This window comes from Caloenas nicobarica, chromosome 2, assembly GCF_036013445.1.
Source record: "Caloenas nicobarica isolate bCalNic1 chromosome 2, bCalNic1.hap1, whole genome shotgun sequence".
Classification (NCBI taxonomy): domain Eukaryota; kingdom Metazoa; phylum Chordata; class Aves; order Columbiformes; family Columbidae; genus Caloenas; species Caloenas nicobarica.
The window spans coordinates 46,209,298-46,231,864 of NC_088246.1; the positions used below are offsets into that span (position 1 = coordinate 46,209,298).

Below are 22,567 nucleotides of genomic sequence, written 5' to 3' on the forward strand. Positions count from 1 at the left end.
ATGTTGTCTTAGCTTGATAGTGTTATTGCCTAGTCTTTAAACAAAGCTTATGAAGTACTTCTTTCCCAGCACAAGTCTCACTTTCTGGATTAGAGTATTTCAGTCTAGACAAGAAATAAAATTTCAGTCTCTTGTGAACAATTAATTCTGTCTTCTTGCAGGGTGAACTTGCAATTCACTTAAAATATGTCAAACTAAGTTTTGCTGTGTCTTCCAATGGAAGATGAAACAATAACAATTAATCTAGCGGAATCTCATTATTTATGAAAAAAATGCATGGACTGAATCCCATTCCCATTTCTTTGGTTCCACTCTTCATCATTGCCACCTAATGGCAAGTTTGAGGTTTTTCTCCAGAACAATTGAATCAATAGTAGGATTTTTCCAAAAAAGTTGAGACATTTAATGTGGGGTGAAAATAGATAGCAACCAAGGAATTTATTGCTCTCACTACAGAATAGAGAACACTTTAGTTTTAAGAAGAGCCTTAGAGCCTTTTTTTTTTTTTTTTTTTTTTTACTTTTCCCCAAAGAAGATTGAAAACTTATAATGACTCAAAAAAAAATGTTGGAACATTCGATTTAAATTCTGAATAGTAACCCTAGGATCAGTAGTTATTTTCTTCCATATACAGGTATTTGCAATGAAGTGTATTTCATTTTATCAGCAACGAAGAACAGCTGCATTCTGCATTGAGAACACAGTCCCAGTAGAGTAATCCTTGATCATCAAGCCTGCACTCCCAAATGTATTCTCAAAATACCATGTGATCATAGCAGCTTTTTTAACCCGAAAGTGGATAAACTTTCTGACTTACCTAATTCAATATACTGCTGCGCAGCAAGTCTCAAGAATTTAAGTTCTCCCGCATTTTTCCAGTGGGGGATTCAATTCAAAGTAACTCAAGATCTCTCTTCTCACAGCACAAACAAAGTGGAATCAAAGATGCCTGTATTTATATACCTAAGACTTTTTAAATGCGGCTATTTGTGATTAAAAACCATAAGGAACTATAAGCTTGGCGAAATGAAACGTGGGATCATAATGGATCAGAGGATGATTTGGATGATTAAGTATGTAAGATTTGGTTACTAAAATCAAGAACTTTAACCCCTTTCAACTTAAATTTATCTGATGGAAACGTGACTTTGAATACTGCTGCAAATAGAAGTCTATTCAGAAATGGGTGGTTAAGGTCTGGTAACTTGCTGTATGTTTGGGCCTAGGTGCCATCTGCTGGTACTTTAGTGTTGCGGTTTTCATACTGGAAGATAGAGTACTTCAAAAGTAGTTTTCTCATGAATGTAATAGATGTTATAAATCTATTATTTTCTCATCAAATATATTATGGCAGTATCAGGACTCAGCTGTATGATATCAGAGACCCTTCCTGTAGATTACAAGATCTACAGAGTTAGTTCCATGTGAATAATTGTCAGACCTGGGATACAACCAGGACTGAGCATACGATGCAGGAATCAAGCTTGAATTCTGGTAAGTAATGGGTAAAACTTTAACGATTAAAGGTGGAAATAATAATTTTCCTGAATGTAAGAAAAAGCGTGTTTGCTTTGTGTATGCATGAAAGCATTGAACTCTTGCTGACATACCAGGGGCAGGGGGAATAAAAGCTGAAGTTTCTCCTTGAGTATAGTTCAGTGCCTACAATACTTAGCTGTCACCAAGCAAAGCTAGCTCTCTCCAAAACTACAAATGTTCTACCTGTGAAGACTGATTCTACACTATTTTTAAACTTGGCTATTTTCACTTTAATCTGTAATCACTGTGTTCCTCAAACACGAACTTAATCAGATTTTTTTGAAGTTGGAAATGTTCAAGGAAATGGAGGGACAGCCAACTGTAAATGTTTAGGAAAGGAATTCCTCTAAAGTAGTCCTGAACAACTTTCCTCTCCTTTTAATTAGACTGGTAACTTTAAAGAACAACAAAACACCACAACTTTTATATAGCACCTCTTTTATGAGAGTGTTTGTTACAAAAAATAAATCCCTGAAGCAAGAATTGTTGGTAAAGATTGAATCAGGAACTAGTGCAAAAACAGCTGAGCAAATTCCAATACAGTCACATATTTGAATGTAATTTCTTCCATCTGTGTGGCACTTATTTCAGGAGTAACATTTTCAGTCATCCACTCCAAGTGATGCAAACCTATTAACATTGCAAAAATGCTGAGTTTCTGGTATAGCACACCTGTTGACCTTTTTTTTCTTATTAGATCCTTTCTTCTTTTTGCAGGACTCAGATTTGGTCTTGATAATCTTCTGAAAGAAGTCTGGAGATACAGTTGACTCCACCGTATTTAACAAAACCTGATAAAGCTGAGACATTTTTGGAGAGAAATGAAACAGGTTTTCCACTGAAGGTGTTGATTTAAGCTCTTGATACAGTCTGTGCACAAGGGTCCCACTGTAAAGCCTGCTCAAAGAAGAAGAGAATCCTTATTTAGAATTGTACCTCAGCAGGACAGGTACAGAAACATGCTGCTTTATGGAAAAAAAACCCAGATCTTAACCACATAAACAATCCAACAGCGAGCTCCTAAGGGACACCTAGTCTACTCTGTATTTTTTTCCATGTTAATATATTTTAATAAGGGAGCTGAAATGTAGTAAAATGGCCAAAGCAGTCTGACACAGAAAATAAAACATGAACACATTTCATCAGGGGCTCGTGTGGAAAGCAGATGTCAAATATCCTTACCGACTTAGGTCTGGCTCAGAGAGGGGAACACCAAGTAGCTGGTTGAGATACAATCCCATCTGAAGGCAGCACTGCCACTGGCAAAAACTGTGTGCAGCATCTAAATCAAAGCCTTGATTTTGCAAGTTCTTTTCCTTCCATTTTAGAAATTCATTATATGCAATACTGTCATCTTCAGCACATAAAACTGTTGGATCTAGGTTATAAATAAAAAGCAACATGCAAATAAGTGTTCTGCTGTGAACAGTAGGAAAGGTGTCTGCAAGGTATAGGTTTTCAAGCCTCCAGTTCTATTTTAGGAAGAATTAGTAATGTTTTCAAATGTCTCAAACTGAACTTTAAGACATAAAATTGAGTAAAAATTAAAGTATGAATATCCCTGAGCATCTGAAACCGTGAAATCAAGAGTTCTATTTGTTAGGTAATTTCCTACACTGTTCTGCGAGTGGATCAATTCTAGACGATTTCCATCACACTCCCACCCATTTGGGAAGCAGGTAGCAACCACGTCAGTTCAGTTTCTATAAACTAGAACCTAAAAAAGCTATATAGCCCTGGCATGTGTAATCATTGCCATCAAATGAAGGACTCTTAGAAGAAATGCCACCATAACTCTAATAGCTATAAATATTACTAAAACAATTTCTGTGATAATTTAGTACTTTCAGATTCTTGCAATGCACAGGCAGATAAAGGGTGCCTGTGCAACTCAGCATTTTTAAGTACAGAGGATTTTAGAAAAACTCGTGAAAAAAATTATCAGAATGCATCCATAGTTGTTATTCTCTCTTGATGCACAAGTATGCTAAGCTTATTTTTTGGTAACTTTTGTATCTAAACTAATGTTTTAGTCCTAAAGAAAACATTTAGAAATGCAAATTAATGTTTTAGAAGATGGCAAAGTACTGCTCTGCCAATATAAAATGTTAAATTGATGGCTGGCACTGTTTCTTTGCTCTCTATCAACGCAAAGAATATGACACCTCAGGATACAGAGTAAATCACTACCAATTCATTTGAATTTGGACAACTTGCCATAAATGAGGAAAAATGAATTATGGTATAGATTTTCATAGTAGCTGAACATCTAAAATTGTATTCTTTGGAGACATACCTGGCTCATTTGTTATCCTGTGCAGTTCTCCAGATACTATCATTAGAAGTAAAGCCTTTAATTGATGCAGCTTAACTTTCGGTTCTGAACAACGTATCCAGTAACACGTTACAGCAACAGGGAGTTGTAAGTGACTGGGGATAGATTCTAGGAAACTCATTTTCACTCCAAGAGTCTCCAGCAAAAGCATCTGACGGTGTGACATGGGCACCTGAAAATAAATTTAAAAATCAGAGTAGAAAAATAAAGGTAAGGGACTTTACTTGCTGTGAGCAATTTCCAAAAGGCAAATAAGCTTGTGTTTAAACTAGCTAGTACTTCATGTTTTTGATTAAAATTATTTAAGTTTCACAGATATTTTGAACAGGAAATATTTTTAAAATACTACTTATGCTTTAAAAACCACAATTAAATGCTAGGTGGAAGGATAAAAGTAATTTTTTACAATTGCCTGAGGTTAGATTTTAAGAGGTTCCAGAATCTTCTTCAAATCAGGTGACTTAATTTAAACTTCTATTTAAAGTTGACTCGCTTGATAGATCTTGTAACCATAATGCATTAAAATTACTTTGCTATGGTAAATATATAAATATATGTATAAAAAGTTGCTTTGTGACATGTGATGGTGATGTCTGTTCTTGATATGTTGAAAACACCTGTAATCACAATGAAAGCTTAAGCCTGAAGCTTGCATTTTTTACCTGCAATGTATTAATTCCTAGCACATGTTCCATCTTTGTGCTATTTAACTTATAAAAAGTGGTGTTATAAACTCCGTCCATAACTTCATGCATGCAGCAGAATCATACCAGGCTGTTCAACTGTAATGCGAGTTCTTTGTGAACCTCGATTACAGTGGTTTTGCCTGTTCTTAGGCAGACATCTCCACAGTAGAAGACAAACTGAAATCAGTTTTGCCTAGAGCACTTCAAATGAACAACCTTTCTTCTTCAAACCTTCTGTGTTGAATTGGTAACTCCCATATGTTTAGTAAGGGGAGTTGTTACAATAACAGAAATGCAAATTCATTAAACCAACAGTATATATACTAAGGGCAAATTAAGGTGTCATTGATGCTTCTTAAAATCCCAAAGCATCATTTTTCAAGCTCTTACGTGTTTGCATATTGCTCATTTAAAAGGCCTGCAACAATAAACCTGTGTAAAATAACCTGTATGCAGACCTTTGGATCCACAGCTATCTGTAGCATTTAACGGTCCTAGTAGTGACAGACTTGGTTCTTACATGAAATAGCCACCAGCAAGTGATAAAAACACACAGCACAGCCCCCATGTACCGATGTGTTAACAGTTGATCTGAAAGCCAGAATGGATAGAGCATGTGGCTTAAATATGCAGTATTAAAAGACATGGATTGTATTTCCAGATGTCTCAAATTACTGCATAAAAACCTCAGTTATGCAACTTTGAGTATGGGAGATTACTTTCCATTCACAGCAACAGTTACAGTCTTAATCATTAGAATTTAAAGGATTGCTAATGGTGACTGGAACTAACCTAGTACAACTTTCCTTTGATTACAAGCTGCTTTATAGGTGCTGTTCTGTCTGGCAAGCAGCAGGGGTCCACACTAGCAGGACGCATACTTGCGGCAGGTAGAATTGCTTGGGCAGCTGCAAGATTCACACATAAAATAATGGTGATTTTTAGTAAAAAAAAGCACGGGTCAGATTTTGGTTTAGAACAGTGCTCGGAAACATCCATAGCTTGACCAATTATAAATTAAGTATAGTAGTTTCAAATTGCACTTTTCTAAATTTCATGCAACCGAGTTCTTTCCTAGAATTATAAAAGCAAGTATTAATGTAACAGAATACTTAGGATGAAAGAAGGCTTAGAATGGAAAATTTAGACAATACTATATAAACACACAACCAACTCTTCATGTCATTGGTCTTGGTACACATGGGGGTTGGGGCCAAAGATAAAGCAATGTCTGTAGCTTCTCCTGTATCACAGGCCAAGCTCTGAGCCCTATAGGTACCTCTGTATTAAGTAGTTATTTACAGAAGCGGCTTAGTTCAGGTATCACATTTAGCGACTAGTTGGCAAACATGAGTCCCAGCTATTTTTTGTCACTCGTGAAACACTGTTAACTGATCTGTTGTGACAACCATTTACCTCCATTAACTTGTCCAAAAGAAAATGATCATCATAAAAATCTGTGGGTAGGCTTGCTGCTTGAACAAATGTTTTTTTGAGTGTCTTTTGGAGTCTGTCAAATTCACATACAACTGGCAGCTCGTTGGTCTGCTTACTTGGAAAAGCAGCTTCGGTATTGTGGGACCCTTTCAGCAGCAGTCCATAGATAACTTGTCGAATGGGCAAAGCTGTGCTATGTGCACTAGGTCTCTGCATATTCTCCACCTGAACGTGGAGGAAGGTACTTCTTAGTATCAGGGCATCGCTGATGAAGGGGGCCAGCTTACCTTTCGCCAAAGCATCGCGTACCCACTGCGGTAGGTCTGCTTTCCTGGCAGCCTCGCATTCATACCTCCCGCTCTGAAAAAAGTCCTCGAGATTCGCGTCAGAGGGAGTATAATCCTCCATGGCGGCGCACAGAAGCGCCCTTATTTCTTCCCTCTGGTGTTTCCTAAGGTACTTCAGCACGCCGTCCACAGCCTCTGCCGGCTCGGCGAACTGCGCCAGCCAGCCCAGCAGCCCCCGGAGGCGGCCGTGCCTGCCGCCCTTGCCCGCCGCGCAGCCCCGCGGCAGGGGCGCCTTGCTGAAGAACGCCTCGAGGGCGGCCAGGTCCAGGTAGTCGTTGCCGTTCATGACGGCGAAGAGCGGGAGCAGGCTCCTGTCCAGCTGACCGAAGTGCCGGCAGAACTTGGCGGCGGAGAAGCAGCGGGCGGGCACGTAGCAGCCCCGCGGCCCGTCCCCCGCGCACACGCTCTGCCACTGGAAGTGGCTGAGCGGGCAGTAGCCGCCCGCCAGGTCGAAGACGCAGAAGTCGCTGTCGAGGGAGAGGACGGGGCAGCCCCAGCGGTTGGCCAGGCCGGCGATCTCCCGGTCGGCCTCGGCGAAGCACTGCACGAAGGGCACGCCCAGCCGGCCCAGCGCCTGCACGAAGGCCTCGCGGGCCAGCAGCGGCACCACGCAGCCGCCCTCGCCGCGGGAGAGCCCGTGGGCCGCCCGCAGCCGCTCGGCGGCGCGGCCCCGCAGCGTGGGCAGCTTCCTGTCCTCGGCGCCGCGCCCGCCGTCCAGCACCACGAAGGCGGCGACGCGGCAGGCCCGCAGGCTGCCGAAGAAGTCGCGCACGGCAGCCGCGAAGAGGCCGTAGTCGCCGCCGCGGCGGAAGTCGGCGGCGGAGGCGAAGCAGAGGCGGTGGTAGAGGCTGCTCCCGTCGATGACCAGCTTGGTGTCGCGCACCCGCAGCTCGGTGAAGAACGTCCCGCGCTCCTCCACAAAGCCCGTCAGCCCCTGGACGCCCATGGCAGCGCCACGCCGCCGGAAGTGAAACAAGAGCGACAGGCGGAGCCCTCCAATCAAGGACTCCTCTCTTCCTCTTCCCGCCCACTAGCGCTCAGTGCGCGTGCGCGCTGTCTCCTAGCGACGGGGCCGCAAACACGGGCCTGGCGGAGCGCTCGGGGCGGGCGGCTCCTCCGCACCGCTCGGTTCGGGTCCCGAGGCCGGGCGAGGTAGGAGGTTGTGGCCGCTTCCTCTTTCGGCCCGGGCTGGCAGCGCCCTGCCTCAGGCTGTCCCAAGGAGAGCCGGGGGATCCGGTGGAACGGTGGTCCCCGCCGCTCAGGCGCTCCTCTCACCCTGGCGGCCCTGTGGGGCCGAGCGCTGGGGGGGTGAAGTCTGTGGGAGATCGCGTACCGCCAAGTGTGCCGGGCAGAGGGGCCCCGGGAGCACCGTCTTGCCCGGAGGGGTGAGGAAAGGGGCCCGGGTGGTGCCAGGCTGCCCTCACCCCTCTGTGTGAGGATAGCTGGGGGGGAAGGCAGGGACACTGCGCACCTGTGTGCGCCTCCAGGCACTTGGAGCGGGAATTTTGCATCTTATGTAGTCTATTAATGAGGTAATAGCATCTCTGAGGTTATCCTAGGGGATCTCTGCTTCCTGAATGTGTGTCAGGGTGATATTAATTAGCCTCTTTGATAGCTGAGTACATTTGACCTTGTTTTCCTGTCACCTGCAAGATCCTTTGCTACCGACACTACTCATAAAATCTTTCTTACTTATGCGTTCTCTGGGAGCAGTTAAAAACAGAGCCCACTGAGATGATGTTACTTGAGACTTGGCTAGGTTTATAAAGATGGTGCAGAAAATAAGAATGGAACTAGTGTTCCCAGGAATACTTTTTTTTTTTTTTTTCCAAAAGTTTAAAGGAGCATGCCAGTAAAGTCATTGGCAGGAAAAATGTCAAAGTAGTAAATACTGAGAATATTTGCAGTTTAAATATAAAAATTCTGGAAGGGATGGGGGCCAGCAAATGTTGATGTAGCACAGGGTTTCTTAAGGAATAAAAAGAAAACCTGATGGAATTGGAAAATGGCCTTGATTGGCACAGATGGGTTTATCCTGGAGGCAGAAAATGTCAGAGTATGTTAGTAGCTATTGCTAAAGAAACCTGAAGGTTACATAAAGGAAATTAAAAGCAGTATCTTTCTTAAATAAGACAAGGAAGGCCAGGGGAAGGAGTGGAGGTGCTGTGTGCTTAGCATGTGTAGGTGGAACTATGAAACCCTAAACAATAACTTTGCTTAAGTTTACAACAATAAAGAGGGAGGAGATTTATACTCCAGCCAAGGAAGAAGGAAAAATAAAAGTGATCCAGACCATGTAATTGCATTAGTTTGGCATCAATAGCCTGCCAGGCTCTGTAATGGAGCTTGGAAGCAGGGAGAAAAATTAGAACATAGACTGTTTACCAGAATATTACTGGATAGAGTATACTGTGATTTTTGAGGAAAACGAGGCTAGAGAGTTGATCGCTCTGAGTTATCTCTAGTTGTTCCAAACTTTAATGAAGCAATTGATGTACTGCTGCTCAGGAAATACCTGCTCGGTGGGAAAAGATGGACAATAGTAAAAAATACAAGGAAGGTTGGGCGAAAGGTTTGAGTGAGGTAGGAGAGGCTGCCACTTGATATACTTCTCGAAGAATCAGTCAGTCTTGCGGTTGAGTCAGGCTCTAGAGTCTATTAACTCTTCCAGGGTATTTCTTTCAAATGCAGTGGCTCAGCAATCCATCTCTTTGTGCCATTAAATTGTGCCTGGGACACCAGAACGACAATCACTGGCCCCTATCTTATAACACCATTCAGCAGTAGACATCAACGCATTTCACAAAGATATATGATAGTTATTACCATTATTACATATAGAGAGAAATCGAAGCATAGAGAGTAGCACATGAGAGGCAGGGCTGGAAATAAAGTACAACAATTAGTCTACTTGATCTCAAGTGTGATATTGTGGTGTATATTCCTAGGGCCCAAGTAAGTATGAAAATTTGAAGGTGAGCAGTGTTGAGTGATTCTTCTCCAGAAAAAAAAGAATAGAGAGCTCAGCAGTTTTTGTAGTGTAGCTATTTCTAAGGGTCATGTATTTCAAAGCTATTCTATTGGGAATTTATGAAGGCATCCATAAACCAGCAACTTCCTAGGAGAATAGAATAGTAAATGAAAAATATGTAATGGCAATGACATACTTTATGGAGTTCCTTTTCCTGATCTCCTCTCCCCCACACCTCATCATGACCCATTTATGCTTCTTCAGACAGATTTGGGGTTACAGGAGAAACAATTTTCTAGCTGACATTCTTTGCTTAGCATTTGCATTTCAAAATTTTTGTCACTGTTGCTTTCTGAAAGAGAATACAGGGACAGAATCTCAGGAGTGCTTTTATTTAAAAAAACATACAGGATTTGTATCATTAAGATGGCTTGTAGTAATTAAAATTTGGCTGTGTTTCATAATATAGTGACACTTCAATGTCAGGCTCTTTGGTACAATGTGACAGCAGCTCAGCAGATGAGTATTAAAATACCGTGCACATGTGCGCGCACACACGCGCGCGCGCGCACACACACACACAGAGTTGTCGTAAGATACAAATTTGTAATCTTTATTTAAACTCTGCATTTATTAGGAAGTAAAGACAGTGACTTGGAACCAGCAGTTACACAGTTTCAAAAATTAGGCAATTTGTCTTTTCCAAAACAAACGACAAAAAAAAGCATTTTGTTTTGCTTACATCGACATTAAAATGCTATGGTGAACCAATGCAGTGTAGGCACGCTGCACTGCAGCAGGCAGTACTGATAGACAATAGTATTAGTTGCACTGATTGTAGGATCTTGCAACATTTTTATTTGTTCCAAAGGATCCTCAAGCACAAATGGTGCAGGTAGCATTATGTAAAGGCAAGGTAATGAAGGCAATATTGTTTTATTATGTGCAGTGAAGCACCTACCCTATATCATTTAGTATGAGGAAGCTTGAGTAAACAAAGTTATTCTAAATTCATGTTCAGTTATTGAAAACCATAGATACACTAGAGTTTGCCTTTACATTCTCTATGTTTGCAGAATTAGCACCTCAATTAGACAAGAATTCCAAGTCAGAGTTAAATTGTTAGAAAGGTGGGTCAAGAAAGAATAGTTACAGTGAAGGAGAAATGAAGAAATTTTGGGAGAATTGGGTTTTATTGAAAGTCTTTTAGACTTGTGGGTAGCCACAAAGCTCTTAATTTGCAGAAGAGATTAGTAGTGAATCACACAGAAGCTGTGAGGTCAGCACTGAAACAGATGGTGAAATCTGAGGGGCAAATGAAAGAGCAGAGAAAACAGCTTTGTAGTTACTTGTGGGAGTGAACTCAAATTATGCGTGGAGATTATGCTTCAGTATATACAAAACTCATGAAACCTGTATCCTGAGATGCAGGTATTTTTAGTGTCAGGTACCATGGTGGTAAAAAGACAAGTGATGAGGAAGAGTGCCTTATCTAGGGGAACTGTCACGTGAAACACAGGTATAGTTGTCCTTGCAAAAAGCACTTGAACATTTAAAGAAATTAACGTGTGGAATTTCATTTCCCTCGTGTTATCAGTTCAGTGAATTCATTTAAGGTTGTTTTAGAGGAAGGCTGACTATGTCACATCTACATTTTCTGGAGTTTCTTTATCAAATCTGCTGCCCACATCTTAGCAACTAATGATTCCACTTAATTTGTGTTTTGCTGCAAGCTGAGCACTATAAGCACTGCCAGAGAATTAAATGAAGATTTTAATAAGAATAATACATTGACAAATCATTTTTTTTCTATTTCAAGTTTTTCCTGTGAATATCCATGGAAGAGTAAAAGGATTAGAAAGCTACATTCTAGAGAAATTTCTGTAGTTTTGTTACACAGAGAAATGCTGAAATTTCAAGAAACTGCTAAGCGTGTCACTGTTGCCAGATTTAATTCTGCTTGCTCAGATGCTATGATTGCAAGAAGATACAGTATTCAGAGGAAACTTGGCAATGGAAGCTTTGGAAGTGTTTATCTGGTTTCTGACAGAAAAGCGAAACATGGAGAAGAATTGTAAGTAAACACTTCACATACTTGAAATAAAAATGTTTGGAACGTATTTCTTGCATTGTAGGTGTTTTCTTTGTATTTGTGTCTTGTCTCTCAGTTTGGTGTTATGTTGCAGCATTAACTGTTTAACTGATTGAGGACATGAGAGAGGAGCAGACTTTACACTGACTCAGCATTTCACCTGAGTCTGGGTGTGTTCAAAATAATTTATCCAACATGCCTATCTTACTATGCTCTTATCTAAGTCCTTTTTAATTTACTTGCGCAAGACAGAGTGGAGGTAGATAGAAAATCTCAGATCCTCATCTCCATAGTGATGCACACCTCTCAAGCTTTCTAACAAATAATAAAACCAGTAAAGATATATATAAAACTTACCTATTCCCCAGTGTCATACCTTGGACAAGTTGCTAATGTATGTGCTGTGGAAAAGACCCTTGTATTTACTCAGAACTGAGGTAAATTTTATCACTGTCCTGACAAGCAGCAGGGCAAAGGTGTATGCCAGGTTTCACAAATTTGCTCCTCTTCTTTGTAACAAAATTGTTTGTTAAAGGCTTAAAGCTTTATAATTTCTAAGCTATCATTTCATAATTATGTCAATATATATGTGTGTATAATTGCATAGTTTATTTTTGAGGTCTTTGTATTTTGTAGATAAACTCAGTTCTTGAAGTTCTTTCTACTTCTACTTCCTGAAGTAGTGTGCATTTACTTTCCATGCCATGCTTATCCATCTTCACAAACATGAGGGTTTTTTTTTTTTAAATGTGGAAACAGAGAATCCTTAGTTGAATCAGGTCCAGCTACTCTAGTATCTAGGTCTACAATGCTTCATTCAGTTACACATGCCCATTAAAGCATGGAACATTTAAAGGGAGCATGAAAACGTCAGAACTTCTGAATGTATTGAATATATTTTAATTGACTTTCCTCCTAATTTCTGATGATTTCTTATTAATTTACTGTAAGTAGGTTTTTTGATAACACTTAGTTGGATGCTTTCAGGAATTGATTCTGTGTCATTGTAAGGACTCAGATTGTTGGAGGAGTCTCAAAAGAAACTGTACTCTATTGATGTCCTATTTTTTCTAATTGGATTTTCTAAATTAAACCTGAGAAGGAATAGATACAGAAATTCCAGTAAACACCTTTCCATTTGCTGTATATCTAACTGATACCTTTTTTTTTGGTAAGTTGCCAGCAAATCTTGATTATTTTTTTTTTTTTTAAATTTTTTTTTTTTTACCTGTCTGAATTTGGACAGGTCTCATCAGCTTGGTTGATAAACCCTTCAGGATTCTGAAGCTGCAAAGACAGAAGAACATTTTCAGAGTGTTGACATTGCTGTGTGTTAGTTTGAAGTTGGGAACCTGGGTAATGCATCACTGGCTGGACTTCTGGTTGTGTAGAATTGTGTTTGTCTATTGTTTTGATTTTTACACTAAGTGAAATTTAAATGTGAATATTTTTTGTTTTATCCAATAAGATTTGTGAGGCTTTTTGTTTAAATTCTGAGCCATCTGTCAGTGTGCTTTTCAGCCAGAAATACATTTTTCCTTTAAATATGGGGGTCTATTGGTCCTTATTGGTGGACACATTAGTGAGCATGTATATGATAAAAGAGCTTTTTCTGGTTCATTTGTGCCTCACTTTTGCTGTTTATGACAATACATTCTTGGCAATATTGCTTTAATAAATGTGCAGCTAAGACATAATTCTTTTGCTTGTTTTCCTTCTACATAAATTTACAGCTTCTCAGATCCTTGGATTAGAGTTAGAGGCTACTAAGCCTTTAGTTTTTTCTAGCTGGCTTATAAGACTCTTGGATTTCTCTCGAACTTGACTATGGTTTTCTGCAAATGTGTTCTTTAATGAAACCTTTCATCAAAAACAATAGAAGATATTTTTCATTTTCTGTTGGAAAAATTTATCATGCAAATAGGGTGGCAGGAGCTACCCAAGCTTATAAAACTCTTCAGAATGCAGCTATTACTGAACTCATTCTTAGAATATTAACACTATGGTGAAATACGGCTCATCATGCATTTGCTGCTGTACCACAAGCTGCCAAAACTCAAAACCAAATAATATGTGCTTTGCCTTTAAGTAATTGTTATATCTATTTTTTTCCTTCAGAATTTTTCTTTGAGAACTTTAATTCTGAGTGCTGAGTGTGTCCTCTGCCATCCTCAGGATAGTGGCTGAGTATCAAATGGCTTTTTTTGTTGTTGTTTGTTTTATCAGTCTCTTTTTGTGACTACAACAATATCTAACAAGCCAAAATGCTGGTGTAATACAGTAGTTCATCCTTTCAGCACTAGGTGGTACTTGCGTATCACAGTTATTCTTCATTCCTTCTGAGCCTCAAATGTAGATTGAAGAGGAGATTCCCCAACTTTCTATCATTTATATGTTATTATATCACAAAAATACTGGTCTGGATGAACATGAAAGCTCGGGTAGTATAATGAGAAAGAGTGTAGATACGTTATTTTACTTTAAAATACTTGTTTCTTTAGGTGGTAAAATATACCTGAAGTCACATTCTCAACACTACTTTCAAATCAGAAAATAATCTCTTATGGGACTGTACTGGTTACTGGTTTTGTTATATTTTCCATTGGGAAGAAAATATTTGCTTTTGAATGAACAATTAGGTGGTTATTTTTCTTACTCTTCAAAAATAATACTTTTAATACAGCTCTGAAAGCACTTTGTCAGAAAAAAAAGGAATTGAGAGATTTAGGTCCCAAATGACCTCAGCAAAATTAGAAGTCTGTTTTTATTGTTTCAGAGGTGATCTAGAACATGCTGAGACAAACGTTATATACAGCATGAACTCAGCCACAGATGGTTTCCTGAATGTTGCTATAGTCTAAAGCACGGTGAAAGAGCATAGGAATAAGTCGTCAGAATACAAATTCCCAAGCAGGGTGACATCTTGGATATTGGTACAGAAGCTATCCAGGGATATCTTTTTCAGTTTTCCATTAGTGCAATGTCCACAGAATGAGTTAATGCAGAGACTAGCAATAGTTACCATGTAATTTCATGTATGCTTAGCAAAGCTTTTGCATTATTTTAGGAATAGTTTTTGGGCATACTTCATTACCCTTCAAGGATCTTAGCTGTGGAGAGCCAAGTGTTATGCACAGACTTGCTTCAGCTGGGAGGGAGAGTTGATTATTTGGGGTATGCCTCAACTTAAGAGATTTATTTCCACATAAAACTCTCCACATAGAGCTGCTCAGGCCAGCAGTGCCTCCCTCTCTTAGAAGAACATGCCAGCTTCATGCTGACCTCCAGTTCTGTGTATGGATGGGATTGGGATGACTGACTTTCTAAGAGCACACTAGATCAGAGACATCCACTGTGATATGGCTGAGTTTCATACTCTGTAAATAATAAGGTTATGAAGTAGTACAAGTATAGTAGCATATGTAGGTTTCTGACTATAAGTGCCTCTTAAGTGTTATATGACGCATTGCTTGTCTGTTGCTTTACCTTCCTAACTTGTATTTTTTGTAAATTATATTTTCTGGCAATTATTTATGTTCACGGTCCTTTGTGACTTCTATAATTTTGCCTTCTTTTTTATTAGATGACTCTGAAAACTTTTTTCATTTTAATTTTGCACTCTACCCTGTCTCAACTAGAAAATTATGTGCTGCCGTAAACAGCTGTCAGTTAGAGGCATAGCTAAACACCTGAATGTCTGAGCCAGGAAAATCCCTCGTCATACAACATCTTCTCGTGTCAATGAACTCTGTTTTCCTTTAGAAAATAATAGTTGCAAGTCGTATATTCTTAAATATCCTTTCACAGGTTCTGCTCACATTTAAGTTTACTAAGCAATAGCTTCTCTGCTTGTATTGCTTGTGTTTTATGTTTTTCCAAGGTATATTGTCCACAGTGGAGAGGGGGAAAACCAAACCAGTGATTGGTATTCTGGAGTGAGATGGTGCCGCCATGAGGTTATTTCAGACTGGCTATTAGTCTTAAGGATCATGCTTACATTATTCTCAGATATCTGCTTTGTGCAGACATGATGAGTAACTTTTCCAAGTTTGATAATAATTTCCTAAAAGGAAAGGTGCAAGTTCTTGATTTGAGATAGGAAGTTATGCCATCTGCTGTACCTCTTCTAGAAGGTATAGGAATTATCATCCTGTTGGATGATTCTTACTGAGTATGACAGAGGGTTAAACATCTCACAGACAGAAGTTCCTGCAACTTATGTGAAAAGAGGCAGCAGAGTAGAGAACAAAATGAATGCTCTCATAACGGGAAAGACCAGAATCTGGGAGACTCAGCACTATGAAAGAAGTTTCTCATGTACTAGGCAATCCACACAGGAGAGATATCATCAGTTTCTCCCAGTTTTGGAAGAAACTATGGTCAGAATTTACATAATCTTAGATTCTAAAGTTAGTTAAACACAAGAGACATGCTTTTTAGTTCCAGTTTACACAGTATGGTTTGGTTTGTGTATTATTTGATGTCTCTGTCAGGTGTTTGCGAATCTTCTTGTTTTGAGCCGGGTACTATACATTCACTAAAACTGAGATTGAATTGCTTGGTGTTGACACTGTCTTTCCATTCTAGTGGTCTCTAAAATGAGCTTGGGCAAATCTTTAATTTAAATTGCAAACTGATTTAGCTAATATAGAACTGGAGTCCAAATAAGGATAGGATTGCTCCTGAAAATATTTGCTGTGTTTTTTAATCTTTTCCTGGGTTTGAATTTAATTTAGACATGATAGATGGGGATGCACATCCCTAGTTGCCCATTAGTAGAGTTTCACAAATTTTTAGAGGCTTTGGGTTTGGCTGTTTTAAGTAGAAAAAACAGTGGCTTTAATTTGGGTAAAAACTACTTCTTATGAGTTTTTGTTCATTTCCTCTTTATCTTTTGTAAAGTTGTACCAGTAATGAAGTTGGGCCTAAGTGTCATTTTTTTTCTTTGCATTTGTATAATTCCATGTCACTAGCAAAGGATAAACAGTGCTACTCAGTCACTTTTCTAGACGCATGACTGCCCACAATGCAGTACCATCTATTAAGAATGACTCTTTGCATGCATTTAACACCTTTACCATTCTGGGATCTGAAAGCACTTTTCAGAGCTATGAAGTATTTTTATCCAGTTTGTGAATGGGCAATGAACAGAGAGGTTAAACAGTCTGCCTGTGTTCATGTAGCAAGGTGTGGAAAATAACTGGGCCAGTAATTGAGAAATCGTTCCTCGATATCTGAATCTTGCTAAATATTATCAGAGCTTTTATTTATGCTGTAGATGTGCAATCCTCATCTAGAGCCTAATACCGTGAGGGGCAGTTCTATAGTTTGGAAACAAGCTGTTCTGTGTGTGCCAGGAAGGAAGCCTGGTTTGTAGACTTGCATCTTCTGTTCCCTTAACCTACCACAAGGTGCCCTACTTCTTCACTGCACGTTGTGACAGCATTCCTTTTTCTGGAATGTCCCGTTTTCTTTTACTTCCTCTATTCATAGCTCCAGCTTCTCCTTCCCTTCATGTATCCCTCCAATATTTGTATTTTCCTTCTGTATTCCCTAATTAGTGGTTGGAAGAGAGACAAGTCGAGCCATGGTGGTCTCTGAGCACATGCACAGATGAGATGATCAGTACACATACACTGGCCATTTGGCAGCTCAAACAATGTGTAACTTTTGAGATCCAGAGGCCACTAAGACTCTTGCACTTTCTACTTAGATAATTCAATATGGTCATTTTAAGATCTGTGAAATTGCCCCCCTTCTGACAGATTTGGTTGAAACTGGATGGTAGCTCCCGAAGCTGAGTAGTGATTGCTAGACAGGCAATTTTTTCCTGGGTAGACAAGGCTACTAAACCTTGGACAACTGGAAAAATGTGGAAATGCTGGTGGGACAATTACACTATGAATTCTGCAACTTTCCAGTGTAGTTAATATTTAATATCTACCTTCAGTTCTTTGCTAACATGTAATATGTAGATGCTTTGAAGCTTATTAGATCTTATTTGACAGGAAATTCAAGTCACGCCTATATGTGAATACAATGTCAATTTTGTTGCAAAGCTACAAGTGAAACTTACTTAGCAGCTCTGTAGTTATCAAGCCAGTACTGTGTTATAAAACTCTACCATCTCAATGATCTGCTAAAATACTATCTCTTATGACAGAGAGAAGGAAGGCATTTCAATATTGTGCCTAGGAAACAGTGTATGAATTTTGTAAATTAAGTGTCAGTAGAGCTTTAAATTTACTGGTAAATTCAGAGAAAATTTAATTTAATTTACAAGTTGCCTTCAAAATGCAGGGCATCTGCAGGGTTTTGTTTTGTTTGATTTTTTTGTTTGTTTGTTTTTCTCCAGATTCTTGACTTGCATATGATTTTGCAAAAATCCGTCTCAATTTTTGAAGAGTTCACTTTTGTTTCTTGACATCATGGACCTAGACCTTCCCAAAATAATTAGGCACCTTGGTTTAAAGAAAGTAGCAGGATCATACCAGCAATTTTACAGCAAACGGTAATATTCCTGCAGTCACTTCTATCCCAGTCCCCCGAGTAGTTTATCAGTTAATTATAAAAGGTAATTATGGTTGAAGACAAAGTCTTTTGTATCAGAGATTTCATTCAGCAGTAGTCTTGAAGGACAGTGCTATCACTTATAGATAATGAATGTCCTAATCAATTCTGCCAAGTGAAGTTCTGAGTTAAGTTTCACTAATTCATAACCATGCACGGGCAAGCAGCTGCAGTACGCAGTAGGCAATAGGGGCTTCTAGTTCATAAATATTCACAAGGTATTTATATATCCCTGTGGTGGAAAGCACACGCTGCGAAGTGCCAAACTCCCTGGACTGCTCCTGTATGTGGTAATTGTGGGGTGTCAGCTCAACTTCTGCGTCTGACTTGCATTATACCATTAATCCAGACCCATGCTATGATTCCTTGGAAACTGTGGACTTAGCTGAATAATTTAGCACATGGCGTTCAATTATTTATGACTTCTTATAACAAATGAAATAAAATCTAAAGGTGGAAGAGTTTTGTAATTTAGGGATATCCAAGCGACAATCAGCAGATTGCTGTGTCGTCAAATCCCTGTGTTTGCTGCCTGTTTGCTTCCCTGAAGGTATTCCAAGGGAATGATTGTTTGATGCTGAATTGATTAAAACAGTAACAAATTACTCCCTGCCAGTTGTGTGCGTATTCATCTAGTAGTGCTCTTTGCCCTTTTTGTTCTCCCTCATTTGATAATAAAAATTAGAAATTAAAACTAGAATCTGCTGGGTCATTTTAGGTTTGTGAATGGATATTCATGATCTCCTTGGAAACTGAACAAAGGTGCAGTTCCTGTAGGACCTTCCTGATCACTGCTTATTTTTAAATAAGCTTTTCTTAGTGAACTATCTTTTGCTTGGTTCAGTCAAGTGTGCCTCTCCTTCTTTGTGTAAGGCTCAGACTACCACATATCAGCTGAGCTGGCATCCGTACTAAGGTGGCACAGTTGTTCTTGGCCTCAGAGTCAAGAACATTGAGAGAAAGGTCTTGCTGATTTAGCTAGAGCAGTTTGAGAAGTTCACCTTCAGGAGCTTTACACTTGAGTGGCTGAGCAGGACTTTCACACTGAGGGTGGTGAAACACTGGCACAGGTTGCCCAGAGAGGTGGTGGATGCCCCATCCCTGGAGACATTCAAGGCCAGGCTGGATGGGGCTCTGAGCAACCTGATCTAGTTGAAAATGTCCCTGCTTATTACAGGGGGGTTGGAGTAGATGAGCTTTGAAGGTCCCTTCCAGCCCAAACTGTTCTATGATATTCTGTGAACAATGCTACGGGAGACAAGACCAAGCTAAGTGTCAAAGTCCTTGCTGAAACCTCTGTAACAGGGGCTGATGCTCTTGTGCCTTAGTTTAAGAGTACACCTGCCAATGGAGGTTTGCCAGAGAGTGAAACTGTGAATGTTTGGTTTCAATTTTGGCAAGCAGTTGCAGCTATGGCCACAATTGTTTCAGGTCATTTCTAGCATAGGCCAGTACTGGTCCAGAGGCCAGGTTGGTAGCACTGGAGTCATTCAAAGCAGTTCTCACTGGAGACTGGGAAGGTGCGTCAGTCCCTACCTCCAGCCTCCGGTCAGTGCCCAGTTTTTCCTGTGGCTCAACGTGGCACTGGAGGGCTCCTCCTGGCCTTTGGCACGTAGAGTTAAGGACCTGCAGACCTCTCTTGGCAGTGGCAATGTGACAGTGCCGAAGTACAGCGCAGATACAGAATGCAGGAGCTACCGCCAAAACCCACCACAGCACTGCATTCCTCTCGCCAGTAAAGCTTTGCTTTTACACAGCTACCCCAAAGCTGTGGAAATGCGCAAACACGCATCTTTGCAGAGGGATGCTCCGCTAAAATCGGTAGAACGACAGTACTGATCGTTACAACACACAGGAATCCAAGAAATGGACAGTCTCACACTGGAACTATTTAGAGCTCAGTGGAAGGAGTTTGGGAAGTCCTTGTACTGGGTAAGTCTCCAGTGGGGGCTGCAGGACAGCTTGGCACTGGAGCACAGATGTGAGATTTTATCCTGCCAATACTGGTGACAGGTTCTGCAATTTGAAGCTACAGCCATGCTGCAGGCCTTTGCACAAACAATTCCTCTGTTAAAATTCCTGGTTCCCTCATTTTCAAAAAATGTAAAACCTGTATTCTGTGGGTTCTTGGAAATCAAAGGGTGAGTATTCAGAACATCTCAGGACCTTTCGTTCAGGTGGTGTAACATAGATGCCTGTGAAAATCCTTGGTAACCATGTCTGATACAACTTTTGCATCTGCTTTTACACCTCTCCTTTTAGTATACCTTTCTGTGACTAAGTAACCTACTTCTTCATTTTCAACAGCATTTGTCAATTTGACTGGAGTGTATTCTAACTTCTAATTATTTAATGTATGTGAGTGGGGAGGCAGAATTCCTTAAAGAAAATATTACTTGGGTTTACTCTAAATCTCATCCCCCACAGAGCGGAGCTCTTGGGAGCTCAGTGCTGCAGCACCTGCCACATTGGGATCTTACGTGCAGGCAGTGAGTGATGCTCATGGATAAGTTCATTGGTTTTTTCAAAATGTTTACAAGCATTGCTTTCAACATGGAGCAGAGAACTGTGCTTAAGGCATTGTTGACAAATTACTGCCATGCACCTCAAAGAATCAGCGACAGAATTTAATGATTTTGTGATTAAGCAAATGCCTTGAGATCACTTCTGTCTCATTCATTTTGTTGAAACTGATGTTTAGTTTTTATGCATTTGTAAGCTAGCAGTAGTAAGAAAACGGAGAGGTACAGCATTATTACTTTAGATTAAACTGTGACTACCTGCCTCAAAGATATAGTGTGGTTTTGCCCTATTTGAATATGCTGGTCTATTGTATTTTGTTGCAGTTTGCCCTTGTTGACAAGGCGTTTTCTCTTAAGTCTGCATCAAGGATACCATAGTTTTTTTCTATGCAGAGTGAGACTTATGGCTCTTTGTTGCATTCAGTACATTTTAATTAGAAAACTGCTGCAGTGAGTGGAATGAATTCTGGACTTCCTGATTTGCTGGACAGTCAGAGTATTTTTCCTTCTCTCTTTCTCTTTACTTTTTTTTTTTTTTAATTGTGCTTACGCAATGCATTAGTAAATGTAATTCCTAGTTCACTGTTTCTCTTACATGCATGGTGTGCCCTTCATGTGTTCTAAAATAACTTTTCAACGTTGCTGGGTAGTTGCTGTATTTTTGGATTGCACATGTTTCGCTGACTTCTAAGAGCACAGTATCATACTCAGGAGGGCTAGAAAGTATTATAATATTTAATAGATGTTATACTCAATTCATTTTCTCAGTATTGCTCGATACCCTTTGCCTTTGATTGTAGACTATTTAGTAATATGCTTTTGTAAAGCCATAAACTATCCTTTAATCTCTTTCTCCCCCTGCCTCTACCCCTTTCTTTTTTTGGTACCATAGATAATTCAATACATATCAGAAGTAAACATTGAAGGAGATGCCTGCTGGAAAGAGACATGTGGGAAGAGTGAGTTTTCTCATTAAAGTTGCAGCAATTAGTATTTAAATTACTTTTGGGAATTAGTTCCACTGGAGGGACAATACTATTGACATAAATATCCTTGCAACGTTGATAGGAACATAATTTTGCTTACAAATATATTTGCATTCAGGAAAGAACCAATTAAATTCTACATGAGGAAACGTTTTAGTTGAATTTCTATGGAATACATTCTTACAGCGATTATTAGTGTGTCTGGTTTCCCTTTACAACTTCATGTTCTACAAAATTGTCTTGTTTTCTGTAAACAGATTCATGTAGATCAGGTGATACGAAGAAGGTCTTTCTTCAAAATTTCTAATTGAAATTGATTTCAAAATTTAAACTCATTCCTATACAAGTGCAATTCTTTTTGGCAGATGCTGTAGCCTGAGGCTGCAAGTTGAAAAAGTGTAATGTGGCAGTTGTGAGATGCTTAATCATATTATAATGCTTGAAAACAAAATGCTGCATCCAAGCTCTAATTCTCTAACGGTATCTCCTTTTTCTGAAAGGGAACATTAATTAGCAGAGAGCAGTTAACAGTGAAATGTATCAAGTATGTGTAATGAATAGAGAAATGCCTGGTTTAGATGATTTGCTGTTTGATGGAATTAAGTCTTCAAAGATCAGAGGATAAACAAATTATTTAGTCCTTGTCAGATTTCTCTCTCAAATTCCATTTAGGTTAGTGGCAGCATGATGTTTAATTACATTCTTAAACAAGACTGCTGTAGAAAAAGGGATAAATGAACAGTAGATGGTGATAATGCAACATGTAGAGATAAAGTATAGCTAAAAAAAAGGTACATTCACAGGTATTTAGTCTGTACTCTATAATAATTTCTAATAGTTTTCCTGGAGAAACACAAATTTCTTCAGTCCAATCACAGTCTATTAGTATTTGATTTACAGCTGAAATATATTAATAGACTATAAATGTAATTACATTTTGGTTTTTTATTTCAGTCAAGGAAAAACATTAGGTTTCAAAAATGTGGGTTTAGAGGAAAATTCTTCCTTTATCAATCAATGTCCTTTTTTTTTTTTTTTGTAATTTTAATCAGTGTAGATGGCAACCAAAAATGTCCCAAAGA

At 39.6% G+C, this 22,567-nt stretch overlaps 2 protein-coding genes across 2 annotated transcripts in view; one reads left to right on the top strand and one right to left on the bottom strand.

The window, feature by feature from the left end:
- Positions 1-1,889: 1,889 nt before the first annotated feature.
- On the bottom strand, positions 1,890-7,297 carry ASTE1 (asteroid homolog 1). The gene is made up of 4 exons (XM_065627290.1): positions 5,977-7,297; positions 3,836-4,046; positions 2,722-2,917; positions 1,890-2,436 (listed from the first exon to the last, which is right to left on the bottom strand). Exons 1-4 carry the CDS (start codon positions 7,288-7,290, stop codon positions 2,142-2,144), a joined length of 2,016 nt encoding a protein of 671 aa, XP_065483362.1. The 5' UTR covers positions 7,291-7,297; the 3' UTR covers positions 1,890-2,141.
- Positions 7,298-11,152: 3,855 nt separating this feature from the next.
- NEK11 (NIMA related kinase 11) overlaps positions 11,153-22,567 on the top strand; it is an 87,313-nt gene continuing 75,898 nt past the window's right edge. The window contains exon 1 of the mRNA XM_065627291.1: positions 11,153-11,389. Coding sequence (XP_065483363.1) covers positions 11,220-11,389 — 170 coding nt within the window. The 5' untranslated portion in view covers positions 11,153-11,219. The remainder of the gene's footprint in view (positions 11,390-22,567) is intronic.

Excerpts from the sequence above, each read along its gene's own strand:
- ASTE1 (XM_065627290.1), bottom strand. The coding sequence starts at position 7,290 with ATGGGCGTCCAGGGGCTGACGGGCTTTGTGGAGGAGCGCGGGACGTTC. Across the intron at positions 4,047-5,976 it reads TTTTGGACAAGTTAATGGAG|GTGCCCATGTCACACCGTCA; the intron begins GTAAATGGTTGT and ends ATTTATTTTCAG. Across the intron at positions 2,918-3,835 it reads CAGGATAACAAATGAGCCAG|ATCCAACAGTTTTATGTGCT; the intron begins GTATGTCTCCAA and ends TTTATAACCTAG.